Source organism: Hyla sarda, chromosome 2 (genome assembly GCF_029499605.1).
Source record: "Hyla sarda isolate aHylSar1 chromosome 2, aHylSar1.hap1, whole genome shotgun sequence".
Lineage (NCBI taxonomy): Eukaryota > Metazoa > Chordata > Amphibia > Anura > Hylidae > Hyla > Hyla sarda.
The window spans coordinates 111,245,607-111,262,872 of record NC_079190.1 but is presented as its reverse complement, the minus strand read 5'-3'; the positions used below and the strand labels follow the sequence as shown (position 1 = coordinate 111,262,872).

The 17,266-nt window shown below is 42.4% G+C and overlaps 1 protein-coding gene across 9 annotated transcripts in view; it reads right to left on the bottom strand.

The window, feature by feature from the left end:
• The window catches only part of LOC130355280 (cyclic AMP-dependent transcription factor ATF-7-like), a 116,746-nt gene that overhangs the window by 11,358 nt on the left and 88,122 nt on the right, over positions 1 to 17,266 (bottom strand). For 7 of the 9 annotated variants that reach the window (XM_056555202.1, XM_056555204.1, XM_056555210.1 and 4 more), the window contains 3 exons: positions 1,828 to 1,924; positions 933 to 1,054; positions 401 to 520 (listed from right to left, as the gene is read on the bottom strand). In XM_056555202.1, coding sequence (XP_056411177.1) covers positions 401 to 520; positions 933 to 1,054; positions 1,828 to 1,924 — 339 coding nt within the window. Of the gene's footprint in view, positions 1 to 400; positions 521 to 932; positions 1,055 to 1,827; positions 1,925 to 15,638; positions 15,731 to 17,266 lie in introns of all 9 variants that reach the window. The other 2 variants (XM_056555211.1, XM_056555209.1) reach the window with 2 other exon arrangements.

The window sequence follows — 17,266 nt, the reverse complement described above, 5'->3', positions numbered from 1 at the left end:
TACTAAGAACCCTGATATCTGTCTAATTTATAATGCTGAGTTTTATTATTTTATCTTCGATATACACAGAAGTGTGTTCTACCATTGTACATTTATATATCTAGTTTGGAAAAATAACCTAATAAACCAATATCACTTAGGATAGGACAAATTACTGTTTAACTCCTACAACAACAGTTAGCAAAGCCATAACATGGCACCTGTAGAATTATATACGGCCCTATTTTATCTCCATATGACTGCAATATGGAGATTTACAGAGAAAAAATAACTAGAAAAAAATATGAATCAGATGGCATATTAGGTACCATACAGATGCACAAGGAGTGCCTACATCTTTGTATTAGGGAGCCACAAGGACTCCAAATATGTGGAAAAGGTTCTTAGTGATAACCACTACCTTTTCCTCATCGAATGAATTGGGACTGTCTGGAGGGGAGGAGTCCACTTCTACTGGTTCTTCCTCTTTTATTTTAATATCAGGTGTTGAAGGTAGAGACATATCCAGTGGCCCAGCACTCTGCAAAAGACAAGGATAGGGAATGAGTATGCTATGCTATGAGTACTATCTGTACCATCTGTAACCAGTTTTTTGTACAAAAACCTGGAAATAATATTTCTTTTTATAAAACCTTAAAGCTGAAAGCCAGAGAATTAACTCATATTAAAAATGTGCAATACATAACCCATATTTAAAGGTTTATTTTCTTGACATATCCACAGCGCATGCCATAAATGTTAGTTGTGGATCCTATCTCTAAGACCTAACATCTAGCTCCAAAAGGGGGTTTGTTAAAGAGGTATTCCTTTTTACGGCACTGTTGACAACTTCTCTAAAACAAGGAAGCGTTATAATAGGTAATTTTACGCTAACATGCATTGCACTACAATGGCTGCTCTCTCGTAAGCTTGAGAATGATTTAATTATTTACCTTTTTGTCATCTTCTTCTTCAGTGCCTTTCTTGAACTCATGCTCAAAGGAACTGGCTAACTCATTGAATAGACCAACTTCCTCACAATTCTTCAGAAACCGTGTGGGTGTGGGAGTCTGATCTAAAAACAAAAAAGGAAAGTCTTTATGAAAGACAGAGCATGTCTAAGTATATTAACAAGTACTAAACAACATCAATGACCTTTAAAACTAAATCAAGGCTCCTCATGTTTGTCTTATGCTAGAATATATTAGGAAACAGGTTTTGAATTAAGATTAAACATTAGGCTCTGTTCACACTGCTAATGAAATGCAGTTGCACAGCCTTTCTGTGTTACCCAGGGCCTAAAAGGAATACCAAGATGGCCGACTTTGGGGACTTCAATAGAAGTCTAGGTGCTATGTCATCACCCAATCGTATTGCAGGGGATCCAAACAGATGAAAGTGGAAGCTCCTTCCAAAGTGTAACTGACACACACTGTGAATGGTGTGGACCCCTCTAGGAATGTATGACAGATAGCTCAAAGAAGTTAAACTGCTCGGGAAAAAGGTTGAACTGTCCAAGATTGCTATGGACAACAAGGCCAGTTTTTCTGTAACCAATATCTGTAAGGCTAAGTTTACATTGCTGACAGGCTCGGCAATATGGAGCTTTGTCAAGAGTTCTGTCAATTTTAGAATGCACTATTCTTTTTCTCTGGTAAGCTACTGGCTCTCCGATGGACCCCATTCAAGTCAATGGAATCAGTCTGGACCCAGCGGTGACCAGGTAGAGTCTGTTGTGTCCCGACCCGCTTTTGGGGGAATTCAGTGGCAAAAAAGAGCCGTATGGACCCAGAACAGGATGAAGCACAACGCCAACGTAATCTTACACAAGACTGTGCATGGCATTACCTTGAATAATCACAGAGTCAGTCCTCGCAGGCCCAAACTTCAGAGTCATCTCATGCTTATGTTTGTGTACGGCCAAATGATCTTCATTTGTGAAACGCTATTATAAAGAAAATGCATGTTAAACAGTGGAAATCTATACATAGCATAAAATGCATAGACCTCAGTAAAACTGTGCAAAAAAATTAAATAAATACAAGAGTAGGGAGGAATGCATATAAAATGCTTTGCAATCCAAATTTCCAAAAAGTACCTTCTCTTATTTGCCTTATGACATATAAGGTCACATTTACCTTCTGTAACCAATTCTACGTTTTCAGGTGTACACACTATGCACACTACAGTCACATTTTCCTTCATAATTCCTGGACTCCTGAATAGATCGATGAATTTTACATATGACAGATGATACCTCTGCTAAGAAAAGGACTTATGGTTCTCCTGCCTCATTCTGAACTTGATCAAGTGATCAACTGAGGCTTTGTGGCTTAAAAAAACAAAACAAAAAAAAAACAACATGGTAACCGCCAACATTGTAGTACCATTCTACCGATAAGAGAGGAGAAAAGTCAGTGGTATGAATGGTGGTGAAGACAACAGTTGGCTGAAGCAGTGCAACACTGTGGCACTGGGAAGAAGTCTGTATCATGGGTTGGCACAAGAGAACAACTCTAGGAGTGGTGAGAGCACTCTGCAGACTGTATACACCTTAAAAGCTATAACTGAATAAAAGTTACATGTTATTTCATATGTTACCAGGCAAATAAGAGAAGGTACTCTTTGGAATATGCATAGCATTGTGTGATATATAAAATTCCAGTTAGGCAAATCTTTTATGTAACAAGAGATGTGATCAGTCAGCTAGACTAGTGCTGTGATGGGGAATTGTCTTTATATTTTTTAGGTATAAAAGTAGAAAATGAAAGGCCGCACTCACCGATTCTTCATATAGTGCTTTATTCCATCCTAGAACAGTGGGGGACACTGCATGCGGGTGCTGTACAGGAGTGACACGTGTTTCGCGCTAAGCGTGAAACACGTGTCGCTCCTGTACAGCACCCGCATGTAGTGTCCCCCACTGTTCTAGGATGGAATAAAGCACTTTATTCGGTGAGTGCGGCCTTTCATTTTCTACTTTTATACATTGGATGTCTAGGGACTTTTAGGCCTTGCACCTCCACACAGTGCACTTGATCAGCATCTCACCTGTGTTCACCATAAAATAACTGGATAGGAGCCTATTTAAGTTGTGCCAGTTCACTCCTTTTCTTTTCTACTTTATATTTTTTAATTTAAGCGTTATACACACACTCGCTCAGTTAGAGACCATAGAACACTAAAAACACACATACAAAAAGCAGCTATACCACAGCGTCATATTGATAAATTAGGAGGGGGAATTGAAAGCACAGCTGAGAAATGCATTCCAGCCGCCAGGAAAAGTGAATAAAGGGCACCGCACCCCCTCAAGTCCCGTGTTTTTAGTGCCAAAACAACCTCAGGAAAAACAGGCCCCTGGAAGCTGTGTCCAGGCCTGGCACGCACAGCCTGCGGAAACATGAGAGCTATGGGATTACTGCACACATACAATCACACAACCATGTTCCTCCACTTCCTCTCGACTGAAGGAGAGCATATGTGAATGTGAGGGGAGGGGGGGGGAGGCAGCTGGAGAAGGGATGAAAAGTGCTGGATATTATTTTATATGTGATCGTCATTCATTATTCAACACGTAATAAGAGATATGACCAGGCACAGGAGTGGACTACATTAATGATATACATTCATACAGTGGGTTGTTTCTCTCTATGAGGACACTAAATACAGATTAGTCCTGGGCGGTATACCGGTTCATACCGAATACTGGTGTGTTTTTTCTGTACAATATGAATTTTTCCCTATACCGCAATACCGGTCGGGCCCCTCTCCCCCCTTCAAATGCATAAACTATCAGCTGCAGCGCTGTTCCCACATCAGGGGGACTAATCACGTTACCTGCATGCGCTGCTCTCCTTCTCCTTCTGTGAGCCGCGGCGCTGGAAATGAATGAGTTTTGAGCCATGGGCGCAGGACTTCTGTTCGGAGAACGGAAGCTGTCACTTCCCCCTACATGCGCAGAAAGCCAGTGGGCCATGGGCGCTGCAGAACTTCTGATAAGAAGCTCTGCAGCGCCCGCGGCCCACAGGTTTTCTGCGCTTGCAGGGGGAGGTGACAGCTTCCGTTCTCCGAACAGAAGGTCTGTGCCCGCTGCTCACAACTCATTCATTCCCAGCGCCGCGGCTCACAACTCATTCATTTTCAGCGCCGGGACAACGCTGCAGCTGATAGCTCATTCGGTGGGAGGGGTTGGGGGCTGAGGAAAAGCAGAGCAGAGCAGCGCTCGCAGGTCATATATGATTAGATCCCTAGTGCACTGCGGCCGATAATTCATTCGGGGGGGAGGGAAATGCGTGGAAAAAAAAAATTGCCATCATATACCGTGGAACCGTCATAAGTTTAAAAAATACCGTGATACACATTTTTGGTCATACCGCCCAGCACTAATACAGATATGTTATTTTTAAATTATTCGGTGCATATAGGGCTGTCTTTAATTTTGATTGGACCCTGGCCAAGCAATTTTTTTGTGCCCCCCCCCCCCACAGCAGTGTTCCCCCCCCCCACAGCAGTGTTCCCCCACATTAGGTAGACAGCATAGTTCCCCCACATTAGGTAGACAGCATAGTTCCCCCACATTAGGTAGGCAGTATAGTTCCCCCACATTAGGTAGGCAGCATAGTTCCCCCACATTAGGTAGGCAGCATAGTTCCCCCACATTAGGTAGACAGCATAGTTCCCCCACATTAGGTAGACAGCATAGTTCCCCCACATTAGGTAGACAGCATAGTTCCCCCACATTAGGTAGGCAGCATAGTTCCCCCACATTAAGTAGACAGCATAGTTCCCGCCACATTAGGTAGACAGCATAGTTCCCCCACATTAGGTAGACAGCATAGTTCCCCCACATTAGGTAGACAGCATAGTTCCCCCACATTAGGTAGACAGCATAGTTCCCCCACATTAGGTAGACAGCATAGTTCCCCCACATTAGGTAGGCAGCATAGTTCCCCCACATTAGGTAGGCAGCATAGTTCCCCCACATTAGGTAGGCAGCATAGTTCCCCCACATTAGGTAGGCAGCATAGTTCCCCCACATTAGGTAGGCAGCATAGTTCCCCCACATTAGGTAGGCAGCATAGTTCCCCCACATTAGGTAGGCAGCATAGTTCCCCCACATTAGGTAGGCAGCATAGTACCGCCACATTAGGTAGACAGCATAGTACCATCACATTAGGTAGACAGCATAGTACCCCCACATTAGGTAGCCAGCATAGTTCCCCCACATTAGGTAGCCAGCATAGTTCCCCCACATTAGGTAGACAGCATAGTTCCCCCACATAAGGTTAGACAGCACACTACCCCCTCCCCCCCACCCGACCGACACACACTAACAGACATACACTTACAGACACCCACACACACTTTAGAACAGTGAGCCATAGCGCAGCCCCAGTGGCATTGCTAGGGTTGGCATTACCTGGTGTGGTAGAAAATGGTGTCAACACCCCCCCCCCCCAAGTTAAAAGGGGTACTCCGGTGAAAAACATTTTTTTTTTTTAATCAACTTGTGCCAGAAAGTTGAACAGATTTGTAAATTACTTACCGTATATATATATATATATATATATATATATATATATAAAAAAAAAATCTTAATCCTTCCAATACTTATTAGCTGCTGAATAATACAGAAGAAATTATTTTCTTTTAGGAGCACAGTGCTCTCTGCTGACATCTCTGTCTATTTTAGGAACTGTCCAGAGTAGGAGAAAATCCCCATAGCAAACATATGCTGCTCTGGCCAGTTCCTAAAATGGATAGAGATGTCAGCAGAGAGCACTGTGCTCTTGATTCAGCAGAGAGCACTGTGTTCCAAAAAGAAAAGAATTTCTTCAGCAGCTAATAAGTACTGGAAGGATTAACATTTTTTAATGGAAGTAATTTACAAACCTGTTTAACTTTCTGGCACAAGTTGATTTAAAAAAAAAAATAAAATAAAAAAAAATAAGTTTTCCACCGGAGTACCCCTTTAAAAAGATTTGTTAATTACGTCAACTTAAAAATATTAATTCTTCCAGTACTTATAAACGACTGTATGCTCCACAGGAAGTTCTTTTCTTTTTGAATTTCCTTTCTGTCTGACCACAGTGCTCTCTGCTGACACCTCTGTCTGTCTCAGGAACTGTCCAGAGCAGGAAAGGTTTGCTATATGGATTTGCTTCTACTATGGACAGTTCATAAAATGGACAGAGGTGTCAGCACAGAGCATTGTGGTCAGACAGAAAAGAAATTCAAAAGAAAATAACTTCATGTGGAGCAGCTGATAACTACAGGAAAGATTAAGTAATTTACAAATCTGTTTAACTTTCTGGGCCCAGTTGAGTAAAAACAAAAAAAAATTAAAGAAAAAAATTCCAGTGACGTACCCCTTAAGTACCAAGGAGCCAGGGCGTACCTGGATCCTAAAGGACCCAGGGCATACCTGTACGCCCATGGGAATTCCAGTCCCCGCTGCGCACCGGGCGGGGACCGGGGTTCCTGCTGAAATCATTCAGCAGGCATCCCGTGCAAACCCCTGGGTACTGACTGAGACCCCCCCATGTGAACTGACGGCGATCTGCGGCGATTCCAGGTCATACGGGTCTCCGGTGACCAGGAAAATAAGAGGGATCGGTGGTGACACCCCCGATCCCCCTGGAGGGATAGGAGTGAGGTGGCAAGGGTGCTACCCCTCCTATTGGATTGCAGATCGGGGCGGGAGGGTTAAGGTTCGGTTGTCTGGGGAACCGGTGGTGACCGGCGCTGGAGGTCACTTACCATCGGCGACGGGTGGTGATGAGATGCGGCTCCCTGGTGCGCGATCCTACGGAAGCCAGTAAGTTGTTGCCTAGCAACATCTGGAGGGCTACAGTTTGGAGACCACTATACAGTGGTCTCTAAACTGTAGCCCTCCAGATGTTGCAAAACTACAACTATTTGTAGTTTTTCAAGATTTAGAGGGGTACAATTTGGAGATCACTGTGCAGTGGTCTATAAACTGTGGCCCACTAGATCTTGCAAAACTACAACTCCCAGCATGCCCACACAGCAGTTTGCTGTCTTGGCATGCTGGGATTTGTAGTTTTGCAACATCTGCAGGGCCACAGTTTGGAAACCACTGTACAGTGGTTTCTAAACAGTGGCCTTTTAAATCTTGCAAAACTACAACTCCCAGCATACACGAACGATAAACGGCTGTCTCGCCATGCTGGGAGCTGTAGTTGCGTACCTCCAGCTCTTGCATAACTACATCTCCCAGCATGCCCTTCGGCGATCAGCACATGCAGGGAGTTGTAGTTTTGCAACATCTGGAGGCACACTGGTTGGTAAATATTGAGTTAGGTAACAGAACCTAACTGAAAGTTTTCAAACCAGTGGGCCTCCAGCTGTTGCAAAAGTACAACTCCCAGCATGCACGGTTTGTTAGTGCATGCTGGGAGTTTTAGTTTTGCAACAGCTGGAGGTTTACAGAGTAAAATTCACACGGGCGGGTTTACAGTGAGTTTCCTGCCTGTGTGAATGTACCCTAAAAACACTACACTACACTACACGAACACATAATAAAGGGTAAAACACTACATATACACACCCTTACACTGTCTTCCCCCCAATAAAAATGAAAAACTTATAATATGGCAGTGTTTCCAAATCGGAGCCTCCAGCTGTTGCAAAACAACAACTCACAGCATTTCTGTACAGCCACCGACTGTCCAGGCATGCTCGGAGTTTATCAACAGCTGGAAGCACCCTGTTTGTGAATCACTGGCATAGAATACCTCTATGTCCACCCCTATGCAATCCCTTATTTAATCCTCAAATGGACATGGCGCACTCTCACTTCAAGGCCTTTTGTATTTCAAGGAAACAGTTTAAAGGCCAGATATGGGGTATTTCCGTACTCAGGAGCAATTGCATTACTAATTTTGGGGGGGCTTTTTTGCCCTTTACTCCTCATGAAAAGGAAAAGTTGGGACTACACCAGCATGATAGTGTAAAAAAAAATACCAAAGTTTACACTAACATGCTGGTGTTGCCCCATACTTTTTATTTTCCCAATAGGTAAAAGGGTGCACAACAAGCCTTAGGAGTGAAAGCGCACCATGTACATTTGAGGCCTAAATAAGTGATTTGCACAGGGTTGGCTGATTTTACAGCGGTTCTGACAAACGCAAATAAAAAATAAAAAATCTTCTGAGTAAGAACATACCCCATATGTGGATGTAAAGTGCTCAACGGGCGAACTACAATGCTCAGAAGAGAAGGAGCACCATTGGGCTTTTGGAGAGAAAATTTGTCAGGAATTGAAGGCCACGTGTGTATACAAAGCCCCCATAGTGCCAGAACAATGGACCACTGTCAATTTATGCATTAATAACTCAGATGCTTTTACCTTTTATTATGATTACGAGATTGTTTTTTCATGATATATTCTGCTTAAATATAGTGATAAATTTTCATCGCGACTTACATCGTTTCTTCGTGAAAAATCTCAAAATTTCATGAAGATTTTGAAAATTTTGAATTTTTATTAAACTGTATTTTTATTAAAGAATTTCCAGTAATATAAATCCAAACACAAAAAAAGAACAGATACAGCATAAGGGCCGTAGCCCAATAATGATCAGAGTAGTAAATGAACAACAGGTAAATAAAAGGGCTACAATAGGTTAATAAGGCCATGGAGTGCCACAGAACGGCCCCCCACATCGAAATGCAGGCCCACAACAGTAGTTACAAGTAACAAGTCAATCAAGCAAATATCGATATAATAGCAGGTACAGGTGAAAGACCTTAAGGGCCTATAAACAAGAAGGGGAGGGGGGGAGAGAACAAAGATCAACACAAAACAACCACACATGGGAGGAAACGGAGAAAAAAGAAAAGAGAAAAGGAGAAGGAACAAGGGAGCAAGCAATCAGAGAATCGATCCCAGGGTTCCCAGATCAAAAGGAAAGAATTATTCAAGGTGGCCGTCAAGAACTCTAAAAAGCGAATCTCACCTATACGGAGGAAGCGGTCGGATTCGGAAGGAGGGAGGGCCCTCTTCCAACATTTGGAAAAATTTAGCATTTTTTTTAAACTTTGAAACTTTCTGCTTGTAAGGAAAATGGACATTCCAAATAACATATATTGATTCACAAATACAATCTGTCTACTTTATGTTGGCATCATAAAGTGGGCATGTTTTAACTTTTTGAAGACATTAGAGGGCTTCAAAGTATAGCAGCAATTTTCTAAATGTTCATGAAAAATTCAAAAATCTGAATTTTTCAGGGACCAGTTAAGTTTGAAATGGATTTGAGGGGCCTTTCTATGAGAAATACCCCATAAATGACTCCATTATAGAAACTGCACCCCTCAAAGTATTCAAAATGACTTTTAGAAAGTATGCTAACCCTTTAGGTGTTTCACAGGAATAGCAGCAAAGTGAACACTCGCATGTTCTTGTAGAGCCATTTTTTTTTTACAAGGGGTAAAAGGAGAGAAATCCCCTCAAAATTTGCAACCCAATTTCTCTCGAGTAAGGAAATACCTCAAATGTTCATGTAAAGTGCTCTGTAGGGCTCAGAAGGGAAGGAGCATCAATGGAGAGCAAATTTAGCTGAAATGGTTTTTGGGGGGGCATGTCGTTAGGAAGCCCCTATGATGCCAGAACAGCAAAAAAAAAAAAAAAACACATGGCATACTGTTTTGGAAACTACACCCCTCAAGGAATATAACAAGGGGTACAGTGAGCCTTAACACCCCACTGGTGAAAATTTTAATTTTATTTACTAAAATGCAGGTTTTCCCCAAAATTTTACATTTCTACAAGTGGTAATAGAAAATGCCCCACAAAATTTGTAACCCCATTTCTTCTGAGTATGGAAATACCCCATGTGTGGATGTAAAGTGCTCTGCTGGCACACTACAATGCTCAGAAGAGAGGGAGCGCCATTGAGCTTCTGGAGAGAGATTTTGTTTGGAATAGTCGGGGGCCATGCATTTACAAGGCCCCTATGGTGCCAGAATAATGGACCGGGGGGGTCCATTATTCTGGCACCATAGGGGGGCTACATGTGACCCCATTTTGCAAACTACACCCCCCCACAGAATTTAATAAGGGGTGCAGTGAGCATTTACACCCCACTGGCGTTTGATAGATCTTTGTAACAGTAGGCTGTGCAAATGAAAAATAAAATTTTTCATTTTCGCACACCACTGTTCCAAATATCTGTCTAACACCTGTGAGGCTTAAATGCTCACTGCACCCATTATTACATTATGTGAGGGGTGTAGTTTCCAAAATGGGGTCACATGTGGGGGGGTCCATTATTCTGGCACCATTGGGGCCTTGTAAACACACATGGCCTACAATTCCGGACAAATTTTATCTCTAAAAGCCCAATGGTTCTCCTTTTCTGAGCATTGTAGTGCGCCCACAGAGCACTTTACATCCACATATGTGGTATGTTCTTACTCAGAAGAAATGGGGTTACAAATTTAGGGGGACTTTTTCCCATTTTCCCTTGTGAAAATCAAAAATTTGGGGTAACACCAGCATTTTAGTGAGAACATTTTTTTCTTCTTCTTATTTTCCCACCCAACTTTAACGAAAAATCTGAACCGCTGTAGAATCAGCCACCCCTGTGCAAATCACCAATTTAGGCCTCAAATGTACATAGTGCGCTCTCACTCCTGAGCCTTGTTGTGCGCCTGCAGAGCATTTTACGTCCACATATGGGATATTTCCGTTCTCAGGAGAAATTGCGTTACAAATTATGGGGGTCTTTTTTTTTTTCCCTTTACCTCTTCTGAAAATGAAAAAATTAATTTTTTTTACACTAACATGCTGGTATAGACCCCCACTTTTCCTTTTCATATGAGGTAAAAGGAGAAAAAGACCCCCAAAATTTGTAACGCAATTGCTCCCGAGTACGGAAATACCCAATATATGGCCCTTAACTGTTTCCTTGAAATACGACAGGGTTCCGAAATGAGAGGGCACCATGCGCATTTGAGGCCTAAATTAGGGATTTGCATAGGGGCGGAGCCGGATGCAAGCGTTAGGCCCTATTCATACAGCAGAATTTCCTCAAGTGGAATTCAGCTTGAGGAATTCCTCCTCAAATTAAAGCATAATACACTTCTTTGGGAGTCCACACTCACATTCACACTTCTGCAGAATTTCTGCTTGAATTCCGCACTAATTCAGCACAAAATCCTCAAAAGCGGAAGCGAAATTGGGGCGGATGAGCGGAAATACTGCCGTGTGAGTTGGGCCTTACAATTGCCTCCGCTACCAAAAATATTCTACGCCAGTTGAGGTGGGATGGTGCTAGTGAACGTGCTGCACAGATGAGGAGGTGATACTAGTGAAGAAGTGCGGTGCCAGGCCGGTTCTGCTAATGAACATGCCGGGGCGGCTACCCATTTTGCCCCGCGTTAAAGAAGGCCCTGGGTGCATACTTAAAAAATGTACTATACTTTATTATGTACTAGCATGTCTCTGTGGGCTAGTACACTATGCCTGTTCTGTGTAGTTCTATGCACAGGCATCTTTTACAGCATACATAATCCTAAAGTTGGCTAAACACTGTTTTGCTGATGGCCACCTTAAACATGCAAGCTTAGCCATGTGTGCATATATATTTCAGTGAGGTCAGGGGAATAGTTATCTGACAACTCTGACATCAGCTTATCTTCCAAGGGAAACAAGGATCAGGCATATAGGAAATACAAAGTATGAATAGAAGGCCCAAACAGACAAGGGACTACCAGCTGATCCACGGACTTATCTCAAATGTAAGTTAAGTATTCCTCAGTGGCACCCTCTAGTTAGTGATCCCAAAAGCTCATGTGGTCACTCTGAAAATACTGAGTGGCAGTATCCACAGGATAGGGGATGTGTCTCATCATGGGGGTCCAACTGCTGGGAGCCCCCGCAATCTCATGTCTGGCACCCGCCAAAAAACATAATAGTATGTCCTGGGAGCCCAACCATGATATCTCTCTGCCTTTAGCGAACTAGGAAAGACCACTGCAAATCACCCATTGCCATACAGATATTTCTTGAAGCACAATAAGGAGCTAACAACAAGGGGTTATCTAGCATTACCATATACGACCTAAAGACAGGTCTTTGGGAAAAAGGCATCTATGTTATTTTAATCCTGGACAACTTCCACCACCATGTTCTCAGCTGATCTGTAAGTAAAAGTATTTTCAGGAATGCTTTTTCAAAAGAGAGTAAATCAGGCACTGCAGCATTGCCGACAATTGCAGGTGTGGGCTAGATGCACATAGGCTATGTATGACAGCCGCATATAGTCTCTATTGGGGGTGCACACTTAAATATGGCAAAGTCCAGGAAATCCAAATGAGAGAGAAAATGAAATAAGCAGCACTCACCCCACGAAGACTGGTGCAAACAGGAACAGTTCTTTTTATTCCAAGTAGCGGCAATACAGGGAAAAGGATAGGTTATGGCGGGGAGGAAAAGACCGTGTCCACGGTCCGACGCGGGGGGCACACAACGGGGCAGCAGCTAGTTTCACGTCACACTGACGCTGCTTCCGGCTGCAGCCGGAAGAAGCGTCAGTGTGATGTGAAACTAGTTGCTGCCCCGTGGTGTGCTCCGGTGAAATTTACTCCGGTAGTCCGGTGAATTTTTTTTTTTTTTTTTAATCAACTGGTGCAAGAAAGTTAAACAGATTTGTAAATTACTTCTATTAAAAATTCTTAATCCTTCCTGTACTTATTAGCTGCTGAATACTACGGCGGAAATTATTTTCTTTTTGAAACACAGAACTGTCTGCTGACATCACGAGCACAGTGCCCTCTGCTGACATCTCAGTCCATTTTATGAACTGTCCAGAGCAGCATATGTTTGCTATGGGGATTTCCTTTTACCCTGGACAGTTCCTAAAAACGGACAGAGATGTCAGCAGAGAGCACTGTGCTCATGATGTCAGCAGACAGCTCTGTGTTTCAAACGGAAAATAATTTCCACTGTAGTATTCAGCAGGTAATAAGTACAGGAAGGATTAAGATTTTTTAATAGAAGTAACTTACAAATCTGTTTAACTTTCTGGCACCAGTTGATTTAAAAACAAACAAACAACTTTTTCATTGGAGTACCCCTTTAAGTATGTGAGAGGATTATTTCTAAAGATCTTGACACAGCTTTCAGGTTATAAGGTTTTCCAAGGAGATCTCAGGACAGCTTTAGCTTCCGTCCTCTTCTTCATGAGTCACTGATGAGTAGTTTGATTACATTTATTTTACGACAGCAGGGGGCACTTTCTAAAAAGGAAAGGCTATGTGCATCACTGTGTATGAATCAACCATCGGTGTAACCTAGACTGTGCATTATATGGCCACCAAAAGGATGACTATGACTCACCCTGTCTGAGAAAAGTAACCCCATCACTGCCAGTCTTGTGAATGCTAAATATCTCTCGCTGCCTCACTGTCTTTATATTGCACATGATAGAAAATGCATTACATTTTAACAGAACATTTCATAGCGGTAGATGTATCAATCGCCTAGATAACATGCACAGTACACAATCTCTTCTACAAAGATTAGATATAATCTGGGTCATGCCATGCACACATTACTCATAAAGGAGAACACTAAAGTGGAGTGCCGCACAGCTATGACTTACATAACACTATGTATTCATCACATCATGCCACAACAAATCACATCATTAACTAATACGCAGATCATCATTGTGTTAGATAAACATCTTGGCAACATATCTATAGGTTAACTTGAAACAAATGCAAAAAATAAATTGGTATTACAAAAGAACAGTATGTCTAGGATTGGGCTGACATGACGGATCTTGCAAGTCTGATGAGTCATTACACATGTAGGACTGCTGGTGCATGCACCCAAGATGTTTAAAGGGAAAGTTATATTTTCAGTCAATCCTAAGTGCTTGCCATTTTAGTAAAAAAAATAATCAGAAAAAAGTCCTCAAGAAGATAAAAATAAATAAATAAAAAGGTCAAGATGCAATCGTCCTCGGCATAACAGGGGGAAATCAGGGGCAGAGAAGCAGGGAGGGGAGGGGGAAGGGATAGGTAGATAAAGACAACACACAGCAGACTCACCAACTAGGGGCAGCAACAAATAAGACACCAAACAGGAGGTGGGAGGTCCCCAACAACCCAGGAACGGAGAAGGTTCAAGCGCACAGCAGGGATCGATAATCAGAAGTTTCTTGAAAAGCCACCCAGTACAACCAGGTTTTAGAATAACGCTCCGTAAGGTGATGGGTGTGCAGTAAGTTCCTCCAACCGTTGAATATCCAGGACCTTTAAGATCCACTGACGGACTGAGGGGGGTTCCGGACGCTTCCACAGGGCCGGGATACATGTTCTTTTTTTCTAATCAGTCTCCATCTTTTGATTGCAATTTTATTTACTTTCATTTTTTATAAATAATTTTTTTTATAAATTATTATTGGGGCAGCAATCTTGCCATAGCTGTTTTTAATAGCATTTAGAGAACTGCTTTACTGCAAGCCCCATTGACATAAGCAACAATAAACAGGACCTGTCTTATTCATATAGATGGGAAAGGCTACTGGGTGTGTTCTGTGACCTTTACAGAGGTCATTCACAAGGCGAGGGTGGCTGGGCTCTAAGTCTTATCTATATACTGATATTAACTTTCACCTTAATGCTAAAAGACATCACTTTCCAGCAGCCTTCTTATCACAGAAAGGACAGAAAGTCTCAGCTTAGTTTTAGGCCCAGTGACAGAAACTGCATGATTATTTTAAAAACTAGATAGCAAAGTAAAAAAAAAATAAATTGAAAGAAATTAGAGCTGGACGGTATGACCAAAAATGTGGATCACAGTTTTTTGTAAGTTATGGCGGTTCAACAGTATTTCCCCCCCCCATCATGTGACCTGTGGGCGCTGCTTCTCTAACCCCCCCCCACACCCAGTTTATCAGCCCAGCGCTGTCCCCCACATGGGGGAACTAATCATGTTACTCGCAAACGCCGCTCTCCTCGTCCTCCTGTGAGTTGCAGGCTGCCGGCGCTGGCAATCTGTACTGTCCTACATATTCCTGTGCACTGGCAGCAAAAACAAAATAAACTTTAACTCACCTTACTACGTTCCCCCGTTGCTTCGGTAACAGCCTCACGCTGGGGATGGGAACGTCACAGAGCCGTCAGCCTATCACCGACCGCAGCGATGTCCCGCCTTGGTCGGTGATAGGCTGAGCGCACTGTCATGTAAGGAGCCGGCCGGCTCCTTACATGACAGTGCGCACAGCCTATCACCGACCGAGGAGGGACATCGCTGCGGCCGGTGATAGGCTGACAGCTCTGTGATGTTCCCATCCCCAGCGTGAAGCTGTTACCGGAGTAACGTAGGAAGGGGAGTTAAAATTTATTTTGTTTATTCTTGCAGCCCGGGCACAGGAATATGTAGTACAGTACAGATTTCACTTTTTCACACAGTGCTACTTTTGCTTAAATAAGATACATCTTCACAATGTGTATGCTGTAACACTTACTAGGTCAAACTGGCGAGATACAATCTACACGGATATACAGATAAAGCCCACTGCCATGAGTACAGAATTGTAAGATAGCTTGCTTATGTCGACCTTTTGGTAACTTTGTAATATTCTTGCTGGTGTCTATGGAAAGGGATCAGCATATACCTGGCTTCTTATCAAATGAAAAGTGCCCGGGATTTGCCAAGACTTGTCGAAGAAACATCTTATGTAGCATCTATGAGATCAAGTAAGGATTTCTATTCATCAAAATAATACAAAGACAAACTATGGCTCACAGCTGCAACATGAACGTGCAATCCAAGTACAGTATGTGTCATAAAGAAAAAAATTAAACATTCTACGGTAAATGTTACACGAAAAAAAAAAACCGTTCAATTACAAAACAAGGTATTAATTAACAGATGGCCCTTTAAAATGAGTTGGCTACCTTTTAGCATGTTTATAGCAAACCACAATAACTGTTATGAGTGACTTGGTAATAAATCATACTTTCAGACGACACTCCCCCGTTCATAATTTGGCTTCCAATGGAGGAGCAGGTGACATACAACAGATTCCGCAGCATTCTACACTCAAATTGCCTCCTCTATAGCAGTGCACTGTATGCAAGCAGAAAGTGCAGTAGAATGACATATATAGTGTAATGCTTCTCCATCCGAGGCAATTTTAGGGACAGGAGGAGTCATCTGGGGGGGGGCGAGGCTTATGGTTATGGTTATGCTAACCCTCATAAAAACCTCTTCGAACAAGCTCTTTTCCTAAGAACCTGTATTCCGTATTGGGATCATTGCACTGGGTCACCTGTTCACTGGAACATGTATAGTATTGGGAAGGGTGCTGAAGGGAATCTGTCAAGGAAAAATCAATCTAAGATATGTCATGGAAATAATTGTTGGCTTGAAAAAGGATTAATATCCAAAACATTTTTCACATACTACATCTTAATAAGTCAATAAAGCTCTATAAATGGAAACTATCACAGCACTGTCCCCTTTATGCATGTCTGTAAACATCTCAAAGCCAATCTATTCTTTTCCAGATATTAGATTTTATGTAAGGACTTGGAAGTCCAAAAATTTTTATAGTTGGGATGCACCAATGTTAAATCTTTAAGGAGAGCACCATTTGTATTACATTTAAATGAACAACCTTTTGAAGACAACCTGTTTTCCATATGCCACATACAAAATATGGAGGTCATAGTGGGGCCACTAACAAAGAGAAGCTCTGGCACTGGCAGCCAAATAGGGAATGTATGAATGGATCTTCACCGCTTCAACAGTGGTAACAGCTGTTACCCAGGGTTTTCTAAAGCTTTTGAGACTAGACAAACTGTTTAAAAAGAAATATTCACTACACACCCCATTCTAAATCCATTGGCACTTATATGGAGTCGTTCCTTGACTCTTATTGCAGGTATAACAGCTTCCACTCTTCTGGAAAGACTTTCTAAAAAATGTTGGTGTGTCAATTGGACTTTTTGCCCATTTATCCAGAAAAGCATTGGTTAGATCAGACCCGGATGTTGGATGAGCTGGCTTTCAATCTTCATTCTAATTCATCCCAAAAGTATTTGAATATGGTAGTCAAGTTCGTCCACACCAAACTCATGAACTGAACTCACTTGTTGTAGCGTGGTGTCCTATTACAGTACCACTATATCAAAGGAGATTCACTGGCACTGCATGCTTATGTTCCATGGAAACAATGGTGTAAGGCAAGTCCTGTTAGGCTAATGCACCATCGACTATTGGAGGTCCTTGTTCACATAG